This window comes from Callorhinchus milii, unplaced genomic scaffold, assembly GCF_018977255.1.
Source record: "Callorhinchus milii isolate IMCB2004 unplaced genomic scaffold, IMCB_Cmil_1.0 Scaffold4, whole genome shotgun sequence".
NCBI classification, from domain to species: domain Eukaryota; kingdom Metazoa; phylum Chordata; class Chondrichthyes; order Chimaeriformes; family Callorhinchidae; genus Callorhinchus; species Callorhinchus milii.
This window is the reverse complement of record NW_024704745.1, coordinates 62,065,577-62,082,005: the sequence shown is the minus strand read 5'-3', so window position 1 is coordinate 62,082,005 and position 16,429 is coordinate 62,065,577. Positions and strand designations below refer to the sequence as shown.

At 39.8% G+C, this 16,429-nt stretch overlaps 1 protein-coding gene across 1 annotated transcript in view; it reads right to left on the bottom strand.

The window, feature by feature from the left end:
- The window catches only part of LOC103173148 (PC3-like endoprotease variant B), a 200,654-nt gene that overhangs the window by 97,344 nt on the left and 86,881 nt on the right, over nucleotides 1-16,429 (bottom strand). The window contains exon 8 of the mRNA XM_042334413.1: nucleotides 7,593-7,706. Within this exon, the coding sequence (XP_042190347.1) occupies nucleotides 7,593-7,706 (114 nt within the window). The remainder of the gene's footprint in view (nucleotides 1-7,592; nucleotides 7,707-16,429) is intronic.

Genomic DNA, 16,429 nt, shown 5'->3' with positions numbered 1-16,429 from the left:
ATCGACTTATTACATTTTGTATTGCGTACTTGCATACAATCTCCGTTTGACATAAAAGCAGTGTCTGACTTATCACATCGGGGGAGGGGGTTAGTCTGCTCTGTTCAGGCACTCATAATTGGTTTTCTAAGAATCACCACACTGAGAACAAAGCAGAATATACTACAAAGTTTTACTATAAAGGCTGTGGTGGTTTGGTGTGATATTTGCTTTGAAGAGGTACAAACTCTGCACTATTAACTGTAGGTTTATTTTTCGTATGATTTCGAATTGAGAAGTTAAGGCTCTTTCATTAAAGCTGAAAAGGTTGAGGGGTGGTAATGTATTCAGCATTCTTCAAGGTACTCAAGATGGACATTTCTGTTTGCGGGGATTAAATAGAAATCAGAAGAGAAAACCCCAGATCATTTTTTTTCTTCTCAGCCCTAGAATAAAGAGGAAAATTTATATCTCACAACACCACCATCTCAGCCCACACCAGTGATCGAAATTGAGATCAAAAGGCTCAGTATCCCACCATATAGTAAATTTACCCACTAAATTGTTGAGGAAGCTCAGATGACACTTATTTTAAAAAAGCTCCAAAAAAGAATGCTTCAAATAAAGCTCCATTAAAGGCCATGAGAATTTGCTTTTGGCAGAGTAACAGAGCATGTTTCAGCACCTACTTTGAACAACTCAGAATATCAGAAGGTCAGTTATTCTATGGTCAGCTGGAAAGATAAAATGATAAATAGAATTTTCCCATTAAAATGAAATAGGGGTGGGGGGGGGGGGGCTCTAAATACATTTTAAAAAAAACTACTGTGGTCCTTGCTTGGTGGTTTAACTTTTTGCACTTTTAAACTCAGAATTTGGGAACCCAGTTTAACATCAAGTCCCACCAGACCTTCAAACCTCAAATCAAAGTGAGTCTGTTAAGATTTTCTGCCTACAAGAAGAGCTCAGCTCCATTCTGTTCTTACGACAGATACACAACTATGTCTCTTTGAAAGGGACAGTGATTGTGAACATTATCCTCGGGTACTACTTAGAACTTGCGTCACTTATGTCTGGTCCAGATCCATTCTTCAACGTTTTTGACTTTCTTCACAATTATGCAGATTTACCCGTAAAAATAGACCAAAAAACAGGGGTCTGCAGATGGAGAACAAAATATACTAACACCAAACATGTCCACTTATCAGCTTTCTCCTTACGAACTAAACAAAATATAAAACAAAGAATACCATCACAAAAACAATTCTGTCTCTTCGCCCACTTTTTCATTAATTTTCTTAAAAAACAATTTTTATTTTGTAAGGGAATCATTTTTTTAAATTAATATAATGTCTGCAAAAGTCCACAGAATATAACTCTTTGGTCGCAGAACCTTTGTTGCTTTGTTGCTTTGCAAGAACTATTCTGGTGGAATTGCAACACACAAAATTTTTACAGCTTTGCAAATAGAGCCTAGTCTTGGCAGAAACCTCAGTCAGAAAATAAATTTGCCTACCAGAAAACAAAATGTATTTTTGATTCAACTGGAAGCAATACAACAATTTTAAAAGTTAAAAATAAAGCCGAAACAGAAACAAATCCTCTGAATTAGGTAAAACATTTTGGTACAGAAATCCTCATTTAAGACTTACTAAGACAGTTAAGCACCTGTCTTTGAAGTGAACTAATCTTCCTACAGAAGTGACCCAAATCTGTTTACTACTCTGATTATGCTTACACAATCAATCACCTCCCCCACGGAGGCAGAAATGAGATGGGCCTGGAGAAAGGGGTTTGCTAAAATGTTATTGTTGGCAAGCCATTATTCAGCAATCACAACAGCAAACGCAGGAAAATCACATTAATTAATCCCTCCCCAGGATTCTGTGAGAGCTGGAGGGGTTAGGTTTGATCTGACCTGCTTTCACCTCTTCCCCCAACGCATACTGACCGTTGTATTTAAATAACACTGTGTCCAAACACCCTGACTGCTGTCCAGCAACAGAATCTGGCCTGCGCGTCATTCTTACAATGGGTTTAACAGAAAGCTCACAATGAGCAGCTTCTGTGTGGGATAATGTATTAGTTCTTCTTAATTGAGCAACTCAACTGGGGATAATGTTTTAGAGAAAGCAGTAAATTGTTTAATAGAAATCAAAGATTTACAGATAATTCAGTTCAATGTGGCCAAACGTTGGCTTATTTTTGTTCCACTATTTCCTAAGGCCATACTGTTGCTGATGAATAAATGGCCTTTGACATTAACACCATTAGTTTGTTTGCCATTAACTTTCTTCATTTTCAGGATAAGATTTTAGTTTTGTGTCAGCAGGCTACTGAACACTTCTATTAATGTGCAAACAGAAACAAAATGGATTTCTATCATTTCATTATAACCAGAGAGCAATGTAAAATATTAAGCATGGGGGAAAAGTGAAAGGAATCAATTAAAAACTAACACGCTGGATGGAATTCCCAGCAGTTTTTTTGTGAAATGGTTGTGCATTACAGACATGAAACCTAATTTTTTTTAAACTGGAAAATGCTTGCATCAGAATTTTTAAAAATTAAAGATATAAATAAAAATGTGTCAATTTGTTGCATTGCAGCCGTTTAAAAATTCAATCAGCTGTTCAAATATTGTATAAAAGCAGATTCTTACAAAACCTAATGCTACCTTTGGTTGAAGTTTGGCAGTGGACTGCACAGGTTGATACTACAGAGGTTTGTTGAGGGCATTGTGTAGTTGGGGTAGTGCTGGTCAATCTAACAGTCCAGGCTCTCACATTAAGAATGGCTACTTGGGTAAGGAAGGGAAGAGGCTCTGCCACATGTTAACCATGCCACCAGCAATGTGTTGCTGCCATCAGGAGATAAATTGTCATCTTCAGGTTGCGTCTGAAAACCTTCCTCTTTGACCATCCATCTCCCCCTGGCACAGCGTCATACTCCACCATTGTCAAGCGCTCTGGGATGCTACTCTGTGTGAGGGGCGCTATATAAATGCAATTTGTTGTTGTGAAGGCCCTGCCGCTTTCAAAGTCAGCACAGCAGCAAACTTCAGTTGCAATTTGATTATTTCTAACCACTGGTGGAGTTCTGGATACAGATAATGCTGCTACAAATTAATGCAATTGGAAAGCAAGAACCCTATGGTCCAAAAAAGAGCCTGAACTCTTTCTCAACATATTTCTCCTGGAGATTGCTCGACTGCCTTTGGGAGTTGGGTAGGAATTTTCCAAATAAATATTTCTCCCTTTCCCCCGATGGATTGATTTTCTCTATTTTTTTACTTCCCCTAAGTGGGAACCGAGTCAACAGGATTGGGAAAGGTTGAGATGTCGATTGATTCATCTTGAACCCTAACAACCTGCTCATTCACTCCACTCGGCAGGCACTGGCCTTCTTCACATCCCCCGCCCAGCTTGCCCCATCATCGATGGTCGGGCTTTCAGCCTATCACCCCGATTATTTGGAAATCCATCCCAGAGTCGGTTCACCTCACTTCAGATGCCAAGTGCAAAGAGGTCCTGGACTTCTTTATCTTGAAGATAGATTACATCACCCTGGCTGCCTCCTCCTCCCACCCCCTCCAAGCCTCCTTCACCATCCACTCCTCTTACCACAGCCCACACCCTACAATCCTTTGCCCCCATCTCTCCCTCCATCCTTTCCCTCACCCAGATGAAGCCCTGCTCCCTCAACCTCCTCCCAACTCAGCCTCTGGTCACCCAATTCCCCCTCCTCTGCCCACTGCTGGCTGACACAATCAACCCCTCAAACCCTCCAAAACCAAGGCAAAACCTTGGGCAAGTTTCCTTGCTCCACATGCCTGATAATAATCCCACAAGAAAAAAAAATACAATGATAATTTGGTCACTCAATCCACAACTATTTGTGGGACACTGCTGTGTACAATTGGCTGCCGCTTTTTGACCACAAATATACAGTCAATTCACAATTCACTTTATAGTTTATTCTGTGAAGAGCTTTGAGACGTCTAGAAGATTTGAAGAGTGCTATATCAAATGCAAGGATTATTATTTTATTATTACCCCCATCACACCAGTCCTTGCCAGGCTCCACTGGCTCCCAATTACTGAACGGATCAATTTCAAGATCCTCTCATTGGTTTTCAAATTCCTTCATGCCCTCGCAGCTCCCTACCTATCTGATTTGCTTAACTCCTCTTCACCACCCATTGCCTCTGCTCATCTGGCTCCGGCCTCCTGTTTGTTCCCCGGCCTCCTGTTTGTCCCTCATACACTCCGTTCCACCATCGGTAGTTGTGCCTTCAGCGACTACACCCCGAACCTCTGGAATTCTCAACCTCAATCCCTCCACCTTGCTCCCACCCTCCCCACTTTCACATCCTGCCTAAATACCTTCCTTTTTGATCGTGCTCACAGTCACCTCCCCCCTCCCTCTCCCACTGGCTCAGGGTCAGACTCCGCCACTGTGAAGTGCTACCCCACTTGAAGGACGCTATATAAATGCAAGTTCTTTTAGTTGTTGTTGACCTCACCCTTTCCTTTGCTTTCTTCAAGGTCCATCTCAAGACCTCTTTGAATACTCTTTTGGTCATCTTCCCCCTTCCCCGGCTCCCTCCTCGGCTCCCCATCCCCCCTCCCATCCCCCTCCCCGGCTCCCACCCCTCCCAAATCCATCTTCTAGCTTGGGTGCAAACGTTTGACTATCCAGTGTCCTGGGATGTCCAAATGACATGAAAGATGATATAAATGCTATATAAATGTAATTTGTTGTTGGTGATGCTGTAATACAACAACAATTTGCATTTATATGGTGCCCCTCATATAGGGCAAGGTCTCAGAGCACTTGACATTGGTATTGCCTGATCCTGAGCAAGGGGAGGTGACTATAAACATGGTCGAAGAGGAAAGTCTTCAGGCATGATCTGAAGATAGGAGAAGGGGCAAGGCGAAGGGATAGAGGAAGAGTATTGGCTGAAAACACAACAATTAGCTCGAGAACAAGATAAGAAAAGTCCACATGCCATCCCGGCTGTCTTCCGCTCTTTAGCTTCTGGACCAAACACTTCTCCACGCAAGTTCAGCACGGGAGCCATAGAATCATAGAATATTATAGCACAGAAGGAGGCCATTCAGCCCATTGTGCCTGTGCCAGCTCTTAGAAAGAGCTATCCAACTCATCCCACTCCCCCACCCTTTCCCCATAGCCCATAATGTTCACAATATCTACAGAAACATACACTATATTCAATATGCAGGATGAGGAGCAGGCTCCAGATATCCCGATTCATGTGGGTGAGGTGGAACGTCATCTACCTCTTTCCCAAAGGATCTGTAACAAAAGGGACAGATCGAGGTGGCTGATTTTCAGGACACAGCTATTTACAATGCTCATAGAAATTGTATAAACACTGAACTAATGGTTGACACATATCGATGACCACCAGGCACCCTCTGAGCCTGCATTGAGTCATTTTCTGCTGCACAGATACAGGCTATTGTGCAGGCTATTCATAGTATCACAGCAGTTGTGGCTGTCGCTTCTGCTGTGTATTCTTCCTTGAACCAACAGGTCAATCAACGACAATAATAACATTTGCAAGCGTCTCTCATGTAAAAGTAATTTCTTGATGAATGAGATTAATTCTCAATTAGGTGAATGTTATTATGGAGCAAACACAGCAATTAATTTGTGCCCAACAACATCCTATAAACAACAATGAGATGAGTAGACAGTTAATGTGAACTCCTGATGTGAATTTGGATGGGGAGAGGGACCAAGAGCAAAAGTTTTGAAACAGTGACGGCCACCTGAATCACAAGGCAGATGGCAATCCTAAAGTAATGACTCAATCCTGAAAGGAATGATGATCTAGAAATAAATATTTAATAAAGAATGTTGCTGTGTGATGATCAATTGATGCAGGTTTCTGTTTGCTTGGGGCTTCTGTTTGCTGACAGAAATTCACAGTTCTTTCTTCAAGGAGATCACAGAGGAGTACTGCACTGACCCCCCTGCAATGTTAACAACAAACAAAGACACTTCTGATGCTTAGGCTACCTCTGCTTCAATAACCTTTACCTCTGTAGCGCCAGCTGTCGGGATCCAGTAATCCTTAGAGTCCAAGTTAGCAAGTTAGACATGGGATGAAATGATATATTCACACCTACAGGTATGAGTACTCCTGGTGAGTCATTGCCAATACTGTTCCCACCCTCACCTCATCATCATCCAACTTCACTCCTTCCAGGAGAGGGAGATTGCGTCAGCATCAGGATAAATCAGGATCCACATTACCAAGTGGTAATTGGCACATAGGGAAGGTACGTAAACCATACACACTGGAATAAATTATTGATAATAAATCATCATAGTTGATTTATTCCATTTGCTTAGTCTCTTATTATTAAGGCTTGGCTGGTTACTGCAAAGGGCACTGAGGTTTGATGTAGGCTCCACAGAGAGTCCAAATAGGCACATGGAGCACTTCTGTTCATGAGGATTGATTCGGGCCTGATAACATATGTGCAAGTCATAGATTAAGAAAAGCAGACCTTGGGTAACGAGGATTGAGTGACAACAATGTGATGTAAGTCATTGCCATTATGTTTCTCCTGACAGATGGAATGGGCTGAAGGGATTCTGGCTTGTTGATGTCAGTGATGGATGAAGCCTCAGTGGAAGAAATCCTGCTTAACATACATTCTACAGGAAGACCTTGTCAATTAACTTTAATTGCACTTGGACCCACCCTCTGGTTACAGATTCTCTGGTTCTACAGGATCATCTTCCCCATCCTACTGCAAGTTGGCACACAACAAAGTGTCCTCCATATCAATCCATTGTCTTCATTGTGGAGGACACGGCATGCCAGAGTAACAGCAGACCATGGCAATACTGATGGGCACCTCCAGATCGATACAGGCATCTAAACTGCTGATTTAGAATGTCAATGTTATCCTTTACAACCACTTGGATAGACATATATGCCTCATTATATTGCTGCTGAACTTTGTTTACTAGCTTCCAAAAGTGATGCCATTAACACATAGATCTGACTTCCTTTAATCCATCCATGAAGTGGTCTATTTCCTTTGAAGGCATTAGCATAATGTCCTCATCAGCAGAGGATCATGCCAACCCTCTAGTACTGAGCTTTAATTTGCAAGATGGTTTTATCTCAGGATATAATGAACTGAACATTAAGTAGTAGCTCTTCCCATTGTGTTGGGCTATTATTGTATTGTCCTTAATAGGTGCAAATAAATACAGTACATGAGTAACATAAATTGCTCCCTGGACCCTTGGGTAGCTGGTGATATGGGTGAATCTCTGCTGCTTCTCCCTTGACTGGGGTCACAGCATGCAAAACATGTAAATTATTGAGCGACAACAATGTTTCTGAAACTACTGAGCCCGCTTGCGGATGATTTAACATCCCATTTGCGATTTCATGAGAAATGCTGACCTGGTTAATTCTGGAAAAATAATGCATAGGAGGCGGGAAACTATCAGCAGCATAATAATTGAAGACTTTTAACTTTAGCCTCATGCATCTTCTCCAATTTATCATCTGACTCCTGATATAGTAAAACATTTTACAATGTGACACAGTTTCTTACTTGTGGTGGACATGATAGCCAGCTCCATTAATGCTCCAATCTTCATCCATGGGATCGCAGACTTTGCAGGTTCTAACTATCAGGTGCTGGACATCCCGCCACGTGAGATCGGGGCTGAGGAGCAAAGAGAAAAAATAAAACTGAATTAAACAGATTACTTTAGTTCAGCATAATCTGTAGCATTCAACCTTAATACACAACCAAATTTAAGAAAATAATCTGCACTCAGTATGTTATTGGGATGTGGAATGCCTTGCCAGGTAAAGTGGTCAGAGTCCATTGTGGGTTTCAAGAGGGACATATATAGGTACATAAAGGAGAGGCTTGAAGGGAGTTCCACAACCTAAATACCCTCAGTTTGGGGTAGTTCCTCCTAAATCCCTAGGCGTTCTCTTTCCTTATATCCCCTGGTTATGGACTCCTCAACCTTCTAGAAGGATGAATAGGCCGAAGGGCTTTCCTCATCTGAACCTCTCTTGTGATCTCATTATATCACCAGGATGCCAAGATTTCTCCATACCATAGGAAAAATATACACAGAAAAATAACACTTAAGATTTACTTATATAGAGTGAGATAAAACTCCCTCTAATCCAGCCAATCCTCTCTCAGCACGTGCAAGGAGCCTAACTCAACAACAACATGCACTTATATAGTGCCTTTCACATAGAATAAAGTCTCAAAGTCTGTAGCAGTTTACTATGACGGGGTTGAGTGCTGAGCAAGGGAGGAGTGGAGAGGAGAAGTGGGAGGTGATCATAGGGCTGGTCGAAGAGGTAGGTTTTTAGATGGGATTTAAAGATAAATAGAGACTAGCCAAGACAGAAGGAGTTCCAAAGGTTGGGAGGTTAGTAACTCAGGAGCAAGGGCATGGACATTTTACAGAGTGAACTAGTTTTATTATAAATTAACTATGAAAATGCAACAGGTTGCATTTATTTATTATTTTGTGCAATAGGAATGTTTCTAGACATTACAGCTTTTATTTCTTTTAAGACACTAGAGAAAACACACAGAAGAAAATATTTAAAACTATACAGGAGTGTTTCAGTAAACGATTGTTCAGTGATAGTATCGCTTCAGCTATGTGGAAGATAGTGCTCGCACTAATGTACCATGAAAGCAGACATGCCCAATATTAATACGATATTGACTTGCAGCCGTGACATTTTACAACTGTTGGTCCGTTCTACATAACATACTTGTGGCTGCACAGCTTATAAGCAATTGGATCACTTGTGGTAAACTGAGCAACTATCCTATTATTCATGCCCCACATCACCAGCCAACAGTGTGGTGATCTGGGCTGCAATTATCCTTAGAGTGAATAGCAAGACATTTACCAGTAATTTGGCAGGTGGCAAATCCAATACTGCCTTATCCATAAAGTTATCCCCCTTATTGCCACTTCTTTATTAAACAGTCTAGACTACGAAGCATAGTTTACACCCTGCAGTGACCATATACAGCAGCTACCATAGGGCAGACAAGGAGTTTTCATACGCATTTATTAAAAAAAATTATAAAAAGGGAAGAATTAAATTGCAAAAAAAAATGACTTAGAATGCGGTTTCAATTTTAGAAATGCATTTTTATTACACAAGTAACTTTAGCACTCATAAACTCCCAAGATCACCAGTTAATATTGGGTATTTCTTATAGGGATCACAAGAGTTCAGATGACAATTCTTCAACTCATCTGATCTCACCTTTCCAAAATATCCACACTGCTGTCCTCCCTTTACAGTATCAAGCTGTTTATTAAAACATTCCAATGCCGGGCTTCAACCACCCTTAATGGTAACCTGTTCCAGTCCTTAATTACCTTCTGGGTAAAGAAATATTTCTTGATGTCTGTCCAGAAATTATCATTTCCTATAAAGAATCCTATTGAGTACAGCAAATTATCACAATTATTTTAGATCAAAATGTTATAAATCCTTTTGTATCTCCATCCATGTTTTGCAATGAGCGGGGAGGAGGTCAAACTGATCAAATCACATTATTTTAGAATTCGATTCAATTTCCCAATAACAATGGAAGAAAAAAGAGAGAAAGAAAGAGAGACATTATGAGGTAGAATTTATATCTCAAAGGCATAAGTAAAATGGGCTTCTGCATGTATCAGATGACCGGTTGACCAAAATAAAATAGTTCAAGTCCTCTTCATATGCTGGGTAAATTTTACATTCAGTAGCTTACCACTAACTGCTCTGTTTAGACCACAAGTGCAGAATAAAATATAGAATTACATTTTGTTGTATTTCCTTTTAATACTACTCAAATGACTTTCTAATCAAGGCTAACGTAAGCGTGGCAAGCATTTTAATAGTTACCAGTGGCGTTTCTTTCTTTTGCTCTGTCATTAACATTCGACATGAAATTACCATCTGAAAGAGCAAGTGATCTCACTGGGCCTTTAGGCAATACTACTTTGAATTCTCTCCACAGGTAGTTGGCCACCACCTCAATAATTCCCTCAAAGTGAAGATTATAACTTTAGATATTGGAAGCAGCTACCCAAACCACCATATATAGAATGGTTTAAATTATGTTACTGCCTGTGTTTTGTTCTGCCCACAAATATGCAGTCAATTCACTTTACAGTATATTCTGTGAAGGGCTTTGAGACGTCCAGAAGACATGAAAAGCGCTATATCAAATGCATGTATTATTATGATTGGCACTGAAAAATAAACTACAAGAGCAAAAAGATACTTAACAGAGAAAAGAGCGATAGTGCTTAACTGGTGGTATTTCTTAAAAGTATTGCTTAATAAGGAATCCAAATGGGAACCCTATCTAGTTACCAATAGAAAATCACATTGACAAGATAGACACAAAGAGTATTTTCTGATGGAGAGGGTAAATAATAGCTGGAAAAGGTAGTTGAGGCCAAAAACACTCCTTTAAGAAACGGCTGGATGCTGTAATGGGAAAACAGACCCGTTATTCCAGAAAGATATGATCATATAGACCAAAGGACCTTACTTATCCAAGCCACTCTCGTGATCTTGTAAAACATATATGGTAATGATTCTGGAGCAGGCCCTTACCCTGAAATGCCACTATTGGGATGTACTTGAAACTATACACTAATTTATTTTCTAATCTTTCAAACTGACACTAGAAGCATCCTTCTATTAATGTGGTTTAGCAATAATGTCACAATGTTTAAACATTTTTGTAGTTCTACAATCTGAACAATGCCAGCCATCAATTAGAATTTAAAATTCAACTCACTTGGCACGTGGTAAGCGTTTTGAGAGCTATGACTGTGGGAGACTGCAAATTTGTTGTATATTTAATAGAGAGATGGGCAGAAAATGAGGTATTAGAGGTATAAAAGGGTGAAAAATATTGGCATTAAAAAATCTGTCATGATCAAATGAACTGATGGAACAGGCTTGATGGGCTGATTGGCTTTCTCTGGTTCCTTTTATATTTTATATTTAAATAATAATTCCTGCATTTGATTTATCGTGTTGTTGAGACATCTCAAAGTGCTTCACAGAATATATTGTAAATCTGTATATAATAATAATAATAATAATAATAATAATAATAATAATAATAATAATAATAATAATAATCCTTGCATTTGATATAGCGCTTTCCACATCGGGAGGATGTCCCAAAGCGCTTCACAGAACACACTGCAAAGTGAATTGACTGTATATTTGTGGGCAAACGCGGCAGCCAATTGCGCACAGCAATGTCCCACAAAGAGTCGTAGATTGAAAATGACCAATTTATTATTGTTTTTGTTTTTTGGAGGGATTATTATTAGGCGTGTGGAGTAAAGAAACTTGCCCAAGGTTTCGCCCTGCCTGGAATTGATCTCAGGTCTCTCACTTGCAAAGCGAGTGCTCTAACCACTGAGCTACAGGACTCCACAAGCTAGACAAGCTATATCAAGCTAGACATAAATAAATGAACTCAGCGGAGCCCTGATAATAATCTAGAGAGAGTTGCATTCAGTCTGGGGAATCTTAATACAAACTAAACACAATCTCAAAGGGTTTGGAATCTAAACAAGGCTTAATGCAGGACATGGTGTCATTAACTCCTGTAATTAGTATTTATTAACAGATTCTGAGAATTGTATTATGTGAACATGGATTAATATTAATGGAAAATTATAAGACAACAAAGTCACAAGAGGAGAAATGCAATTGGAACAAAATGGTTGGATGGTTCATTTATATTAAGAGTTTAGTGCCAAGAAAATAAAGATGAATAGTTATTCTTGAAGCAGAAAACCTGCAGGTATTAGCCCTGTTTTTTTGAAAGAAGTCCAGAACATAGACTTGGTTTAATTTTTCCTCCCATAATATTTTTACACTTTATTGTAAAACACAGAAAAGAGACAAGTAAACTTTCCTATCCTTTGGAGTGCTTTTTTAAGATAGGAGATGTACTGTGGAGCTACTTGCAGGATTACAATATCTTGTGGAGTCCTTGTTAATCTTGGTGCTGTTCTGCAAAGTCTTGGTAGTACAAGGCATGTCAAGGTATTTTGAGTGCAGACAGGATAGAAAGCTACAGATATATGTGACATACCCCCACAGCCAATTGCCTGTTCGCTGAGGATTAGCTCCAAACCAGATCTGAAAAATTCTAAAGCCTGTTCCATACTTCTAAAATACCGGTCGGTAATGGCCTGGGAAATAAATATTAAGCCTTTCTGTTTAAAATTTCAGTGTAGATAATTAACCCCCATTAAAATAAAAGCAATAAACTTTTGCTGAAGTTCACACCCATCCATTGTTATGCAGCTGGGACTGGCAGATGATAGAACTACCCAGTAAAAATGTAGCCAGTTACCATGAACATCAGCAGGTAGGAATTGGCCACAAACAGGCCGCCTCACAGCGCAGGCTGCTCAGCACCATTAGGAGCAAGCCAATTTATAAAACCATTAGTGACACTTTCTTTCCTACAGATAAAAACAGTCAAAATTATCTGGCAGCAATTAATCTTAATGGCTGTGTGCAGTAAACAGCAATGGGCTAATTCCAGCTCTGTCAGTCCCATCAAACAATCCCACATTAGGCAGGTTTTCACTGATCCATTAAGCATATTCAGTACAAAAACAAATCTAGTGCTGAAGGCATACGCACTGAACATTACAACAGTGATCTTCTGAAGCCATCATTATCTCTTAAATAGTACTTCCCCCGTGTATTATCATTGTGCTCTACATTAGAAATACTTTGATTAAACTCCCTAATTCATAACAGCCAGCTGCAGACCATTTAAGCAGTTAATCTCAACACAACTGCTATTGAGGAAATGTAACAAATGAAAGCTATAAACTGCTAGTCATTACCACAGAAGACGCTTGCTTTCTGTTATAGCAAAGTGCTCACTTGAGAGGGCTTTTTTTTAAAAAGGAGAATTATATAGTGGGAGCATAGTCCTTATAGAACTGTCCTTTGATTTTTTTTATTTTTAGCATAACTTCCCAGGCTACAAACTGGTGGAGCAATTAAACATGCCTTCAGCAAGTAACAACAACAACAACAAATAATTACATTTGTATAGTGCCTTTCAGGTCGGGAGTACGTCCCTAGGCGCTGAAGCACAAAAATGTTCTAAAATACATACTCCCACAGAACACAAGTAATCTTCTTGTTCAGATTGGAAGTGATAAGCACGAAGTTGGGCTGCATTCAAAACATTTGGATTCCTTAACTTCTAGTGTGATGTTTTCAATGCCTACCTAAAGTCTACCTAATGGAATCTTGCAGTTGTTGCTACTCAAGTTCAATACTCCTCAGGAACTCAATACTGAGAAATTCCTCACTTCCCTTAGTCTTCTCTGTCTTACAATCTACTGGCCTTTACAAACTTCTGACTGCAGCCCTCTCCCTGTTTAGGGCCGTGTTCATTTCTCAAGCCTTCTGCTCTCCTTCAACACATTCAGCGTCTTCCGGGTCAAATAAATACAACTCCTAGATTGACCTCTTCTACATTTTATAACTTCGGTGATGTCCTGTGCTGTTGGCCTTGGACTTCCAAATTAAAAGGCTTCCCAATTTGAAAGAATTGTCATTGGATTACATAGAACATTACAGCATGAAACAGTTCATTCGGCCCAACCAATCTGTTGGTATTCATACTCTGCTGGAAACAAGGAAAATTTGAAACCAGACCCAGACACAGTCACCGGCTAAAGTAAAAGAAAGAACAAAACAAATTACACTTGTATAGCACCCTTCACGTCGGAAAGATGTCCCAGGGTGCTGAACAATCAGGGGTTTGGGACAGGAGCTGAGAGTTGGGGTCAGAAGGGGAGGAGGGCAGGGGGGTGGGGGTGGGAAGGTGGCCGAAGTCACACAAAAGTCTGCTGGTTGCATTACTTAATGAATTATGGGCATTTCACGATGTACAGGTCAAATTGGCAGTCCATGTGATACCGTATAAACATTTTGTTGCTGTCGTTTTCTTTTGCATAACTGCTGAGGATTGCTCATGCCTTTTCGATCATAGTGAAGGGAACATTTAATTTTCTGTGGTCCATTAAATTTTGCTCTTAAATCTGAGCATGAATAGAACAAATAAATATATCAGAAAGTGCTGGTGGCAGACCTGTCACCCTCCCGATTTGGGGATCCCTCACTACCCCTCCCTGCCTGTTACCATTCAATCACCCCTCCACCCGGTGGTGGAGCCTTCACTTCCCCCTATCCCATGGCAAACCCATTTCTGTTCCCACTCTCTAATGACGGAGCCCTCACTTCCCATGGCAATGCCAAACTCAGTGGTGAGCCACAAGAAGCTACTGATTTGATTTTACTGAACAAAATCTCATTAACCTTGTTTTGGTTAGCCGGGTGTCTCTGACATATATGGATACTCAGCGCTATGCTTAAGAGTGTCCAAAGCAGACAAATAATAATAATCCTTGCATTTGATATAGCGCTTTATCACATCTTCGAGATGTCTCAAAGCGCTTCAAAGAATATACTGTAAATTGAATTGACTATATATTTTTGTGGGCGAAATGCAGCAACTAATTGCACACAGCAGCGTCCCATAAACAGTCATGGATCGAAGGGACCAATTAATTATATTTTTTTGAAGGATCTATTACCCCTGGAAAAGCGATCCGCCAATCAACTAACAATCGGGTTCCTACTTACTGCTAGGTAGAAAGAGGCGTGTGGAGTAAGGAAGCTTGCCCAAAATTTCACCCTGAGGGAATGAAACTCAGGTCTCTCGAGGTGAGTGCTCTACAGGACTCCACAAAATAGTTCCATATGGATGCCACTTATGAATGGAATTTTCCCATACATCAGAAGTGTTTCCTTTGGCCTATTTCATTATCTGGCAGGGGAAGGCTGGCATCCAGGACTCCAACACTGGTATCCTGGCTTCTTGGACTTCATTCAAAATGGGAAGGGGAAATGCTCCTTGGTATTTACCATCAAGAATGGCAATAGGAGAGTGTGGTGGCTTCCTCTGGTGGTTCTATTGATACGCTAGGGTAAAATATCTGACCACGACATTGATAACGGCAAAATATCTTTGGAGAAAGAAAACTTTAACAGTGGAAATGATACCAATTTAAATAGACTGCACCTTTTTGTATGAAACAAGATACTTGTGTTTAATGAAAGGACTGTGTGTATTAACGTTGACAAATCTCCCCCAGCAGCTTTCTTCATGTTAAGCCATGTTCATTTATCATGTTCTGGTTCTCCTTTTCATTTATTCAGCTTCCTTCAGGTCAAACATTATTAAACTAACCCTTTGTACTGTTGGCAAGTACATCAGTGTATATTTACTGACCATATTTCTCTAGTTTGTGTGGGTAAACGGTGAAGGCTAATTTCCTGAGTTTACACATGCATGGAATATATGAGACTATTAAAGTCATTGTTTTCCACAAAATATAAACACATTTGGGGTTTTCAGTGTCTAATTTTAGTGTCAAAAATAAAAATAAAACAAAACTGGGTGGGAAAATTTGTCACAAAGCTCCCTGGGTAAATTCAATGAGAATTTAACTCTTATCAAAAACTGCAGAAAACTCTTTCAAATTTAGACTGAATTGCAGAGGTTTCCAAAATTTATAATGAATGAAATAATTGTGCATAGCAATGTCCCACAAACAGCCATGAAATGAATGACCAATTTTGTTTGCACAAATAATATTTAAGACGATGGTCTTAAGGCTAAAACCATGAAATATTTCTGGCCTCAGGTTTCCTGTGACCTGAGGGAAACGGGAGAATGATTTATTTCTCCCTGCATTCATAATATATTGAAAAACTTACAGCCACATCTGGGTCTCAGCAACAGTGAGCACACATCTGAATGCCTGAATCTAAAGCATACTGTATTTGGAAATAGTGAATACAAAATGTTATTATCAATCTACAATCTGTCAGCAATTATCAGCTAATTTATCAGTGACCATGCAGCTGCACTGAGCGTAGGGAAGAGCCCCACTTAACTATTACCTCTTTGAAAGCATTGGAACTTAGCAGGGAACAGGAAACTACTTGAGTAATTAGAAAGGTACACTGTATTGTACATAATGGTACAAGGCTGTTTGTGTTGTAGTCCAACATATCATTAAAGATACAATTGTTATTTAATGTGGCACAATCATCTTTCTGATCTTCATCAAATCCACTTAAGTAATTATAACTTTTTTAGTTCACTGGCTCTTGCAGCTGGCTGGGTTGGAAGGCACTGTATTTGACAGAACGCAAGGCTTAATCCTTCCAAAGAGACTTTGCATGTTATGCTGCACCAGAATTAAGAAACTATTTTGCCCTTAACTTGTGGCACATAATTTCACTTAATATGAAACAAATGCATTT